The following is a 12681-nucleotide window of genomic DNA, read 5'->3' as shown; positions in this document are numbered from 1 at the left end:
CAGTTTAGGCCTCAGGTAAATTCTCTAATCTTCTGTTAAGCCAATGTTTGTTTAACTTCCAGTAGACAAACTTTAGATTCCAAGTCTTTTCAAAGTGTGTATTCTTTGGAAGAGGTCTGGAATGTCTGCATAACTTCACCTGTGTTCTCATGAATAATGTGTGCTGTTAAGCGTATCAACTTGATAGTGATGATTTAATTATTGACTTGAAATGTCAAAAAGAAAATAATAAGTTTATTTTTCCCAAAAAAGAAAGCTTGAAATATTATATGAAATTCTGGTTTTATTCCACAGACTGAAGTTTTATATTTAATCTTTTTATGCTCTGTGCAAGTAAGCAAAGGCCCCTTCTGTTCTTTTACATTGAAAAGAGTTGGTGGATTGCAGACTTTATAATAGAATAAATATGTTTAGGGCCAAAATATTTGTGGATTAGAACTTTCCAGCAAGAAAAGTTTGGCATTTTAGCATTTTTCTGAGTTAGCTCTTCAGGCTTATAAGAGAGCAGTTGTAATCTTTGCTGTGGAGGGCAAAATGTTGCACTCACACACCCGTTTCCCGTGTTTGCTTGTGGTTACAATTGTGAGACTGAAACTTCTGCTACCTCATACACGTTGGGAGGAGGAGACTATACCTGTTGGAAGTGAATAAAAATAAACTTATTTGAGGGAAGGGGTGGGGATTGTTGATGATGAACATGAATTATGCTTGCAGTAAGCGTGGTGTTGTTATACTGTCTTTAAAAATGAGTACTGCTTTATAATTAATTTAAATGACACTCCACTTGTTTATGCTTCTTTTATCAAGCACTTTCCTCTTACCAGCACATTTGATTTGCAGAGTCAATGCACTTGCTAACCTTTTTTCATTTCCGAAACCAATAGCACTGGCTTTGGTAAGACTAAAGATAACAAGGATTATTTATTAGCTAGGAAGAAGTCTTTGGAGATGCAGATGTATGCATTTTATGTGTGTACGCGAGCATACCTATATAAATGTATAAAAAAAATTGCACATAATCAGATAGTCAGAGCTTAGTATATTAAAAAAGTATATTCCCCATTGATTTAACTATATATTTTGCTACTGGCCCAGATAAAGTTATTTAGAGTTGAGCATTATGAGTGTTCTGGAAAGATGGGAAATGTTCAGTTCCCATTAGCTGGAACTACTTTTTGTCATATAAGTCCTCCTTTACTCTCCAAACCACAATCAAAATAAAATTCAAATTCCGCTGATTTTTCTGAACAGGCTGAATGTACAGCTTGCACAGTTTAGTTATTTCCAGAACACCTTTAAATAGAAATCAAACCCAGTAACGAGATGTACTACAGGAGACTGTGTAACACACTGCAGGGCATAGGTACTGCATTCTGCCTGACACAGCATTATGCAATCCTACCCTGCATTTAGTACATTAAGAGGGTACTTTCAAGTGCAAAACTTAAAATGTTGTGTAAAATTTTATTGGTATATGGCCTTGTCCCTTAAAGATTAGCCAAATCTGAACTGAAGATGTGAAATTGCAGATATGTACAACATTTTTTGTTCAGCAAAACAATGGCCGCATTCTCAGCCGTATTCAAATGCTCTTAAAGAATCTGACAACTTTGAAGTGGTCAGGTAGACTTTGTTTGAAAAATCATAAAGATCCAATTTTCAGTTTTAAAAATAGTTATTTTCTTAAACTATATAAATACTTTTGAGCTTACGCTTCTGTCAGTCATCCAAAATGCAAAGGAATAACATCTTCAGCTAAAACATTGCAGTGGGAATGGGAAATAAATCTTTAAGACAACTGGTTGTTACAATCAATACCCACGCAGTTTAGGTGACAGGTACCCACTATCTAATTGACATAAAAGATTTTTTGTTTTGTATTGGGTTTTGCTAATTCCTTTGCTTCCTGCCTGTGGAGCTATTGGTTGAAGCGGTCCACTGGGGACATGTCTACCGTTCATACAATCTCCCTGACTGATATGGATATAATGAGTTTTTTTCCTGTTTCATAGTTCTTGTAGTCATTCTCCTGACCAGGAGCTCAATGAGCACCTTCAGACTCCTTAGGAAAAACAGCTCTGCTAGCTGAATGGCAGGAAGCTTGTGAGTTTATTTGCCATACTTCTCTGGATGTATAAACCAGTTGCTGCAGCTCTAAAAATGATATGACTGGTGCAGTAGTGATTTTCTGCACGTAAGGTGGATGCTGGCAGGAGTTATGTACTGCAGATACTTTAGTGAACTCTGAAAAGACCACGCTCTAATACAATACTCCCAACCATTTCTGCTAGCCTGTGATTTTCCCTCTATCATTATCTTCTGTAGAATTGTATCTGTGGGAAACCACTTTATGTGACTGTGCTTTACTGTGTCACAAGCAATTGTTTTCCCTTGTATTATTTAATGCATTTTCGCTCTAAAGCATACCTCAGTTTCCTGCTTTTATTTGTTATATGTAGTGAGGAAGAGCACGAGGGGCACAGAAAGTGTGTGTGCCCCGTGCCTGCTAAAGTTAGGACTGAACTGAAAATCTGTTGTGCCAGTTAGCGACTACTTAGGCAACTGCCTAGCTGGGTCTCTTTTGATTCTGACTGTTCTCTATAATTTCCCTGCCAAGAGGAAATAATGGTTTTTGTTTATTGGGCACTAACTATTCTGTGACGGATTTCAAAATGGTACACTGCAGTATTAATAGCTTTTCTCTGAAAATAGTACATGCTCCCTGAAATTGAAGAGTAAGCCTCTCGTAGTCCAGTACAAACACCTCATGAGAAATGCTCGCTTTAAGACGTGTTTTGCTCTTGTTTAGTGTTTGTCAGATTCAACTCCAGCCATGGCTTCCCGGTGGAGGTTGGTTCGGATGCCAGCATCCTCCAGCTGAAGGAGGCGGTTGCCCAGCGACAGGGAGTTCCAGCTGACCAGCTGCGGGTGATTTTTGCAGGGAGGGAGCTCAGCAATGACTTGACACTGCAGGTAAGTCTCCCTTGGTAGCTTCGCTTCTGGACTGCTGCCAGCTACACTGCCTCTGCCTCTAATGCCGCCAATCTGACATTCATGCCTGAGATCTAATAGAATAAATAGTGCCTGGGGATTCCTTGAACTTTACTCCACACTGCTTCATTAATTCTGACCTTCTTAATTATGCATTAAAACAGCAAGCAGGAAGGATAAGGGAAGAGAGAGAATACAGGAGAGAGAGCACGAGAGAGCGCTGTGCCTAGTGAATAAATGTTTACTGACTACAGAAGCAAGCCATGCACAATTTCTGTATCTGTTCAATTTCTATCTTACTTATTCCATTTGAATCTTAATGAAGAAGGATGTGAATAAATTGCTGTAAATCAGGTTGCAGAGTCATCACATTTTATAGAATTTGTAACCCAATTGTGACCCCTGGAGGATAGCTGCAGGCCTGCTGCTGCTCCGTGTGCTGCTGCGCGCACGTGCAGGTGGACGCGCTGCTGGAGTAGTGGTTCCAGATCAGAAAGCCCACAGAAGTGTACGCCAAACCACTGAACTCATAAATGTGTGAAGCTAAGAGAGTAGCAGGGAGCATGGAAGAGCAGCTATCAGTAAGTATCTGAATTTCAGCTCCTGATGGTTAGCAAATTGTTCTCTTCAATAAATGCAGAGGGCTGTTCATCTATGGCGAGCAGTAGTAAGCATGGAAAGATAGGTTCAACTTTCTCTTCCTTGTCTTTGCTACCATTACCAGTGCTGCCGCAGTTGCTTTATAAATATTTTTGTTTATCTTGTACGTGGATTTGGCAGTTCACTCGGATAGCCAGGGCTTAGCATAAGATCACACATTTAAGACATTTGGGGAACTTGGGGAAACCTACTGGCCTTTTGACAGAGTGCAAATACTGATTTAATGAAATTGCTATCCTTCTGCAGTGGTATCAAAGAACTGCAGATGCAATCTGTAGTAGTGCAGGTGATTATATAAAAGACCCCTCACAGGCAGAACTATTTCAGATTAATTGGTCCTCATATTTCAGAAGTATTGCTGTACTTAGAATGGCTGCTAAGGCTGGGTACAGAAAGTCACTACTGTATTGATGACCTATCACTATTTGTCCTTGGGTATGATATTTATTGCTTTGCAAAGGGTTTTAGGGAGTTTCAGCGCACAAAGGAAGGTATAGAAATGTGAATTGTTGTCAGTTTCCAATGCATCACCTGTGGATAGCGTTGATGCATGTATTCATGGCATAAACAGCAATGTGCTTAACTTATTATATGTAAAGCATATACATATGAAAATGTAAGAATAAAAAAAAAAAATCTAATATGAATTGTAGAAGTTGCCGGTTGCTAGATTTGGGTGTCTGTGTTGTTCTGTCAGAAGCTTCTGAACCACTTAGCATTTCCTGGGAAGCTGTAGGTGCTGGTGTTACTGCCATTTCATGTCAGCATGAAACACAGATTTTGAGCCCAGTTTTATCCTTGCAACCAAGTTTGTTGTCAGCTACAACATACAATCTGTTGCCAGGGTAAATTAAAAATTGCTTTCCAAATATACAGGCCTGCTGATGACTTAATTAATTTCATTGGAATGTCAGAATTACCATGTGTAGTCAAGACTTTTTATTATTTAATAAGCTGGACCTAGACTCATTGCTTTGACTCTTGGCTTCTAAAGCAGGTAGAAAGTTCAAAAGCTGTTTCAGTATAATTCATACTTCTGTATTTAAGTGTCTTAAATATTGCAATGATTAATATAATCAGCAGCGTATCATCTACATTTTTATTCTTGATATTTAATTAAGTGTATTTTACTCTGCTTCTGTGTTTGCAGTTTTTTCTGTCATATATTTGTGTAAGTGTATTTATTGTGGAAATTTGTCAGCACAAGAAGAACAGTTGAGGGTTTGAGGTGTTTGAGTTCCTATGATAGGCTATTTGGGGCTTTTTGCATAAGAAGCTGAATGCTAGTAAAATTTGAGTGCTAGTGAAATACTACTGCTGGCATATATGTTGTATCTGTAATTTCAGAGTTAACATCACATATGAGCAAATCAACTAGCTCTTGTTTTCTAGACCTACAGATTTGCCTGGAGAATGAGAAAAATACAACACAGATCTGTTCTGAGCTGATGCTTTTAAGTTACTGTATTTTATGGTAATATAGAATTTCTTGTAAGACCATTTTGTCCTTCCATTTTTCGTAAATTAATTTTGAACTTATTTGCCCAAGATACTGTGGGAGAATCTAGAGGTCAGGAAGGAGAACTGATAGTATTACAGATAATGAGATTATAGAAGACATGGGAAAAGCTGCGGTAATTGCAGGAATATGGGTCAGGAATATAGGAAATACTCCAGGATAGCAAACTTTGTTGGATTCACAGCTCACAGAACAACTAGATTTGGCTTGACAGCTACTTTAGGATCTCAGGCAGCTGATATGAAACATAGCTGAGAATGTGAAAGCTGCGTTTGTTTTCCTGTTTGGTGAGAAGGAAAAATCTTTCATGGTAGCTGAAACCTGTAAAAAAGAAATTAAGCTGGAATGGACAAACATTAAAGAGAAATTATTATAAGAAAGAAAGTGCCAAGTTGAGATCTTAAATAAGTAATTTGATATTAACAACAACAATAAAAAAACTGTAGGAAGGATAGAAGTGAAATATGTGTGGAGACATTTAAATTGGTACCCCAGTTAAGTGTTTTGTCCTTGAAAAAAGAGAGGAAGATTAGACACTGATTCAATGGTGCACAGGGGGGATCAGCATCTTAGCTAGTGACTAAGGGGCAAGTAGTGAAATTAGAGCCATGGTAAGGAAAGATTGGTAATGACTGAATGAAGAATGAGACCTGCAAAATTTGGATCTCATAAGAAGGGATTAGAGCAATAAGCTGCTTCCTAAAAGCACAGCAAATGGTGTCACTTTAAGGGTGCTAAATATTCCAAAGAATGATGAAGAGCTCCCTGCTGATTACAGTTCACTTTGGAATGAATAGTAGTAGTTAATTAATGTATACCCAAAATAGGAATTCTTTCAGAGGCTGTCATGAGTATATGAGAACAGTGGTAAGATCTTCTCGTGGCAATCAGAAGGGTGGAAGAAGAACAGAACCATAACAGAGTCACCAAAGGAATAAACAGGAGGTAGCTGCATATCAGGAACATTGAAGTGTTGTAATGGGAGATGACTGCTTACAACAATATTGTCCTTGCCTCCAAGAATGGCAAAATTAGTTAACAAGCCTTCTGGAAGCAAAATATGTAATATTTGTTGATACACAATTTTGCTCAATGCAAACAATTTGAAATTTACTACTGGTAATAGCAGTATTATATTAGTACAGGCTTGCCATTTCTTGGAGAACTCAAAATCCCCTTGTGTGAAGAAGCACTTTGCAAACAGTTTGTAAGAGATATTCCCTACCTCGCAGAGCTTATAGTGTAGATGAATAAGGCAGACAAATTATGTGATGGGAATCAGTAGCCTGGCTTGTTCACAGCCAGTAGCAAAACAGGGATAGAATTAAGTCTTCTGTTTCCCAATCCAGAAACATTTCTTTTTGACAGTGTTTCCTCTAGGAGGTAAACGTAGAAAATACAGTTCTTTGAAACAGAAAAAGACTAAGCATGAGATTAGTAGCAGGACTTGTTAGCTTTAGCGCAGTGCTCCACTGGGACAGCTTCTAAATCAGAGTTAGCTTGCATTTGACTGGAGCATAGGCTCGAGACTTGGAGCATAGGCTTCACATGAATTCGGCTTTGACTGCATCCGTACATATAGGTGCTTTCCTAAAATTATTTATACATACATTCAAGAAACAAACATGACTAGAAGTATTGTTAAACACTGGTGTGTGAGCTGATGAGCATAACTGAATATGAGTAAAAAGGGATGGCATAACTGGAGTAGCAACATAGATGATCATCTTTACAGAGGAGGGAAAAGAGAAGTGGTAGCGGAGAAATGGTGCTGTAAGTAATGTTAGCGTGTGCAGTTTGACAGTAGTTTAGAAAGAGTATGCTTCGTTGTGGAAGGGTTTCTGAATAGTAAACGTTAGAGGTCAATTCAGAGGGCACCTGTGTTCTACTGAAAGCACTTTCCAGTGCTATTGTGTGAAAAGCTCAAGGACAGAGAGAGCAACTTGTGACAACGGGTCTCAGTTTGTGTCTCTCACATTTTAAATATTTATGAAAATAGGGTATCAATACCATTGTTCTCAGTGAACAACTTTTTTAGCAGAAACAGGTATTTGAACAATGGAACATTGCATTTTATCAAAGGAGGACCTTGTGTACCTAAATGCATGGCAACTTTCTTACTTTCTAAGCTCAGCTCAGTACAATAGAGCTTCCAGCAGTTCTTGTATTTCCCTGTTTCAGTTTACTGAAGGTACAACCAGGTGACACAGTGCAAAATGTATCCCTAACCAGCAAAAAACCCCATGTGGTCAGCTTTAGTTATAAACCCATGAACACTAAGATTAGAATGGGTCTTTAGATACACACAACAAGTAGTGCCTTTTGTTACAACCTACAGTTTTGTATATAGGATACCAAATAACTCATAGGAACGTCTTTGATACTCAGCAGTTTTGCGGGTTACAGAATACAGTTGAGCAAACATTTGCATACGTAAACACTGTTTGGAGAGATTTGCTCACAGACATCCTGACTGAATCAATCATCCTATGTGAAATTCAAAGAGAGAAAATGATTTTGTGTGTGTGTGTTTAAATCAGTATTTTGGGTCAATATTTGATCGACCTGTGGCTCTTGTCTTACTTTTAAAGCTGGAAGAGATGTGTATTGTACTTTGAAACAGAAAAAGCTAACTGAAGAATACTTAGGTATATTATAGTAGTAAAGGAAATCTAGAGATGCCATCTGTGTTGCCAGGTAATATGGACTTGTCTAAATGAGTGGATAACAGTACCGCTTACTCTTGCTTCTTTTGATGGCTGTAGACTCACTGTATGTGACAACAGAGACTCGACGTGTTGAGTAATATTTCTGAATCACCTGTGTTGCCTTATTAGAATCATTTCCAAATTTCTAAATGTGAATTTCTTTTGTCTTCCACTTTGCTGACAGTTTCAGTAAGTTGGGAGTCTATTGAATTAATTTCCATTCCGTCTATGGTTGTTATTACTTTCTTATATAGAATCATATAAATATGTGAGAACATGTTCAGGCAGCAGATGATGTTTTTTTTTTTAACTTCATTTCTCTTAGGCAGTTAAAATTCACTACATTGAAGCCATTAAATGAATTTTACTAAATCCATTTCTGAAAGAGCAGTTGCTTTGCGTGGGACTGATAGAGAAACCGCAACACTATTTGCACGAAATAGTATGTTGATAAGAAACTCCTCCGACAAACCACTGTAGTTCTTCTCAAAACATATATAGTGTTTCAGAATGAAATTATCTTGAAAATTGCACTAATATTAGATGTGGTTTTGTTTTCTACCTGAATACTTGCATTAGACAGGCATTTGTTGATTCCTTCTCCCTCATCATGAGTATAATCCAATTCATATATTTACAATGCTGTCCATTTTTTTATTTGGATCATGCTTTAGGTTGCAGGAGGGAAAATGTATAAGAAAAAACGTCAAAAAGCTGTAGTTGTTGGAGTGGTGGCAGTGGGTAATAACTTTTATGAGTTTGTAAATCATGACAGTAAAAGAAAGGTCAGCCCGCGTCTTTTATTCATCACCTTTCTAAATTGCTCTGGTGAAAAAGTGTTTAGCATATTGCACACCGTTACCAAAAACTATAGTTGAATTAGCAGAAGCCCAAGGGTAAGAGGGATATTTCCTTCCTTCTTCCTCCCTTTTCCCCAAAAGAAAAACATGGTATTAACTATTCTGATAGGCTACACTTATAAGGAAGGATCCATAGAGACTACGTGTTTTCTAGTTCATAACTAAAATAGAACAATCATTGACAAATATTTGTTTTGTGTTAAAAAGCAAGCAAAAAAAGGATTTATTTAACACTTTACATAGTGAAAATACTGGACTAAGAAATGGGAAATTGGGACAGAGTATCTGTGGATTATTTTTTAACTTTGAGAATTTTGTGTCTGGAAAATAAAATCGTAAAGGAAGAGATGGAAACTTCAGTGTTGGAAATATATTTTAAAATAGCAGGTAGCATACCAAATATGCCTCCTCAATAGAAAGGTGGAATGTAGTCCCTTGCCTTTATAATTTCTTTGCTTTAGTCTTAATGTTACTTATTTAAATTTTTACAGCTCTGATTGTCTGAAATGTCATCTGTAATACATTCATATTTGTAATTATCAAGGTAACACAGCTATTTAGTAAACGATTCTGGGTTTCCTTCTTCCTTTATTTTTGCTTTTCAAGCTTTCTCACTCATTTTAATTGAAAATGCAGGAGGGAAACTTAAATGCTTCATATCTGATTACAGTTTTCATCACAGGTGATCCTCCATACGCTAGGAGATGCAGAATTATTCCTGTTAGGAGCGGCTTTGATGGGGAGGGACGGGAAGAAGAAATCAAAAGAACAGAGTTGTTGCATTATGACAGCAAAGGCCCCGTGAAAGGAAATAACATTGGTCATCCTAAAATAAAACACCAATGCAGGCTTATAGAAAAGGAAGACAATTATTTCAGGAGTTATTGAAGAAAAAAAAATATAATTCCTTATATATCATTTCATGAGCATTTCATGAGCAACCCTCAATGAATTTACAATTCCTAGAAGCTTTCTTATGAACTGTAAAAGCCTGTTGAAGAAATGAATGTGAAGTGTTTAAAAAAAAAATCAGTAATAAGCAGAACAACAGAGCAATACAATTTTCTGTCCTCATTTAGACTAAATAAAGCAGCAAAAGTACCTGTTCCACAAATGAAATAATTTTCACTTTCTTCATATACAGAGTAGGTTGTTATTTCATTTTTTCAGGTAAAACATTGGCTCCACTGGTTTAGTGAAAGTGATGCCATTGACTTTCCATGAGCCAGCATTCTCCCTCTCATTCTCTCTCCCTCTCATTTTCTCTCTCACTCATTCTCTTCGTCTTCTTCTCTCTCCCTTTTTCTCTTTCACACACACACACAGAATCCTTACTGTCCTGGGGAAGTGCCTCAGCTAGTGTGAAATGCTGAACCTTCCATCCATAGCAGTGCGGATGTGACTCCCATTCCTCCTGAGTCCAGTTTCCAGTACTGTTCCTGAATGAATTGATCAGCATTTTCTTCACTTGTACTCCTTTTCTTACTAGTTTCCCACAATTCAAGTCACTTTTCCTGCTTCCATTTCTACCTCTTCCAATCAATTCCAGTTCTTTGAAGTCCTGTTTCCATCCAATATCTGTTGCCCATTGCGGTGTTAAACCAGCTCAGGAAACTAATTGTTCTTTCTAATCTTTCTCTTTCCCAGCCTACAAAATAAAGGGGAGGAAAGAATGAGAAAACTGAGTCGCCTTGCAGATCTGCTCTACCTGCCAATGAGCTGACATTTTTGTCTACTTATGGTTTCTGTCTCTCATTGGATGATGTGCTTCTGTACTAACTGTTGACCTTGTTTTCTGATCTTCTTGTATCTAACCAAGAAGCTGACAGATCTGCAGAAATCTATAGATCTACAGGATAGTCTGCAGTGGAGGGGGCCTTGTGGGAAATCTGGGGAGGATTGTCATCTGACAGGGAGTCACGAGAGATATGCTGCCTTCAGGGAGCTAAGGTCCGAGATATTGCCGAGAGGGTGCCATAACTTGTCAAGAGCACAGGCTACTATCCATTGCTACTCTTTCATGTGGTGTGAATGACACCGCAAGCCAGAACCTAGGCAGAATCAAGGAAGACTACAAAGCCGTGGGGGTGCAGAGGAAAAGTATTGGTGCCCAAGTTATCTTTTCTTCCATTTTACCAGTTAGAGGAAAGGGTGCAGCCAGAAATAGACACATAAGACAAATCAACTTCCGGCTTCGTGGCTGGTGCCATCGTGAGAGTTTTGACTTTTATGACAACGGGACGTTCTTCAATGACTATAATTTATTAGGGACGGATGGGATCCATCTGTCTAGAAGAGGCAAGGGACTCTTTGGCAACAGGCTGGCCAAATTGGTGAGGCAGGCTTTAAACTGAAGGACTTGGAGGGCAGGGTCCAAAGTGGCAATGCTCACACCATTGCAACCAACAGGGCAATAAAGGCAGGCCAACCAGAGCAGTGACAAATGTTCCTTAGCTGCCTCCCAAGAAGGGAATCAAAAGACCAACAACCTCAAGTTTATGTATACCAATGCACACAGCCTGGCGAACAAACACAAGGAACTGGAGGTCTGCGCCCACTCAGAATGTTATGATATCATAGGAATAACATAGTGGGACAACTCACATGACCGGAGGATCACGATGGATGGCTATAGGCTGTTTTGTAAAGACAGGCAGGGAAGAAGAAGAGGAGGAGTCATGCTGTATGTTAAGGAGAACCTTGAATGTACAGAAGTCAACTATGACAATTGTGGAAGCCCATTGAATCCCTCTGGGTCAAGATCAGAGGGGTCATCTCCAAGGGGGATCTTACAGTAGGCATCTGCTACCAACTTCCAAACCAAGACGATAAGGCCAACGAAGCAATATTTGGGTCACTTAATCTAGCTTCGGGTCAACAGAACCTGGTTCTTATGGGTGACTTCAACTACCCAGATATTTGTTGGAAGAAAAATACAGCAGCTCACATATCATCCATCAAGTTCCTGGAATGCGTAGAGGACTGCTTCCTCATACAAATATTAGATGTGCCAACCAGGAATGGGGCACTGCTGGACTTGCTACTCACAAACCAAGAAAACCTGCTTTGTAATATCTCGGTTAGTGATAGCCTTGGCTGCAGTGATGACAATATTGGGATCCTCCTGAGTAACGCTGAAGGTTAGTACGAAGACAAAGGTTTTAGATTTTAGAAGAGCAAACTTCAGCTTGCTCAGAGCTCACTTGGGAGGGATTCCGTGGGAAGCTTCCATGGAGGATAAAAGAGCCAGTGAGTGCTGGGAGTTTTGCAAGAATGCTCTCCTGGAACCACAAAATCAGTTAATCCCCTTTAAAGGTATGGGAAGTAGGCGGAGGAAGAGATTCCCTTGGCTTAACTACGAGCTTCTAAGTCTGCTCAAAACCAAAAGAGAAGCATACCAGAGATGGAAAAGCGGGCAAATACCTTTTGGCATTGCCAGGGTGTGCAGAGATGCAGTTAGAAAAGCAAAAGCTCAGCTCGAATTGAAATTGGTCAGAGATGTCAAAAACTACAAGAAAGGGTTCTTCAGGTATGTAAACAACAAGCAGAAACAGAAGGAAAATTTTGGCCCGCTGTTAAACAGGAGAGGTGAATTAGTCACCAACAATGCTGAAAAGGCAGAGGTTCTCAACACTTTCTTCACCACTGTGTTTACCAGCACTGTTGGGCCCCAGGCCTGGGGAACAAAAATCTAGGTTGATACAAACACAGACCCACCGTCAGTGAAGGAAGAGTTGGTATGTGAACTATTACAGGAGCTTGACCCCTACAAATCAATGGGCCCTAACAATATCCACCTGAGGGTGTTAAGAGAGCTGACATCATTGTGAGGCCGCTCTCCATAATCTTTGAGAAGTCGTGGAGATTGGATGATGTTCCAGAAGACTGGAAGAAGGCTAATGTCATCCCCAGCTACAAGAAGGGCTTAAAGGAGGATCCAGGA

General features: G+C 39.0%; 1 protein-coding gene across 1 annotated transcript in view; it reads left to right on the top strand.

Moving 5' to 3' along the window:
• The window catches only part of PRKN (parkin RBR E3 ubiquitin protein ligase), an 808128-nt gene that overhangs the window by 161644 nt on the left and 633803 nt on the right, over positions 1 to 12681 (top strand). The window contains exon 2 of the mRNA XM_075146290.1: positions 2810 to 2973. Within this exon, the coding sequence (XP_075002391.1) occupies positions 2810 to 2973 (164 nt within the window). The remainder of the gene's footprint in view (positions 1 to 2809; positions 2974 to 12681) is intronic.

Source organism: Calonectris borealis, chromosome 3 (assembly GCF_964195595.1).
Source record: "Calonectris borealis chromosome 3, bCalBor7.hap1.2, whole genome shotgun sequence".
Classification (NCBI taxonomy): Eukaryota; Metazoa; Chordata; class Aves; order Procellariiformes; family Procellariidae; genus Calonectris; species Calonectris borealis.
The sequence above is the reverse complement of the archived record's forward strand: the minus strand, read 5'-3'. Positions and strand labels throughout refer to the sequence as shown.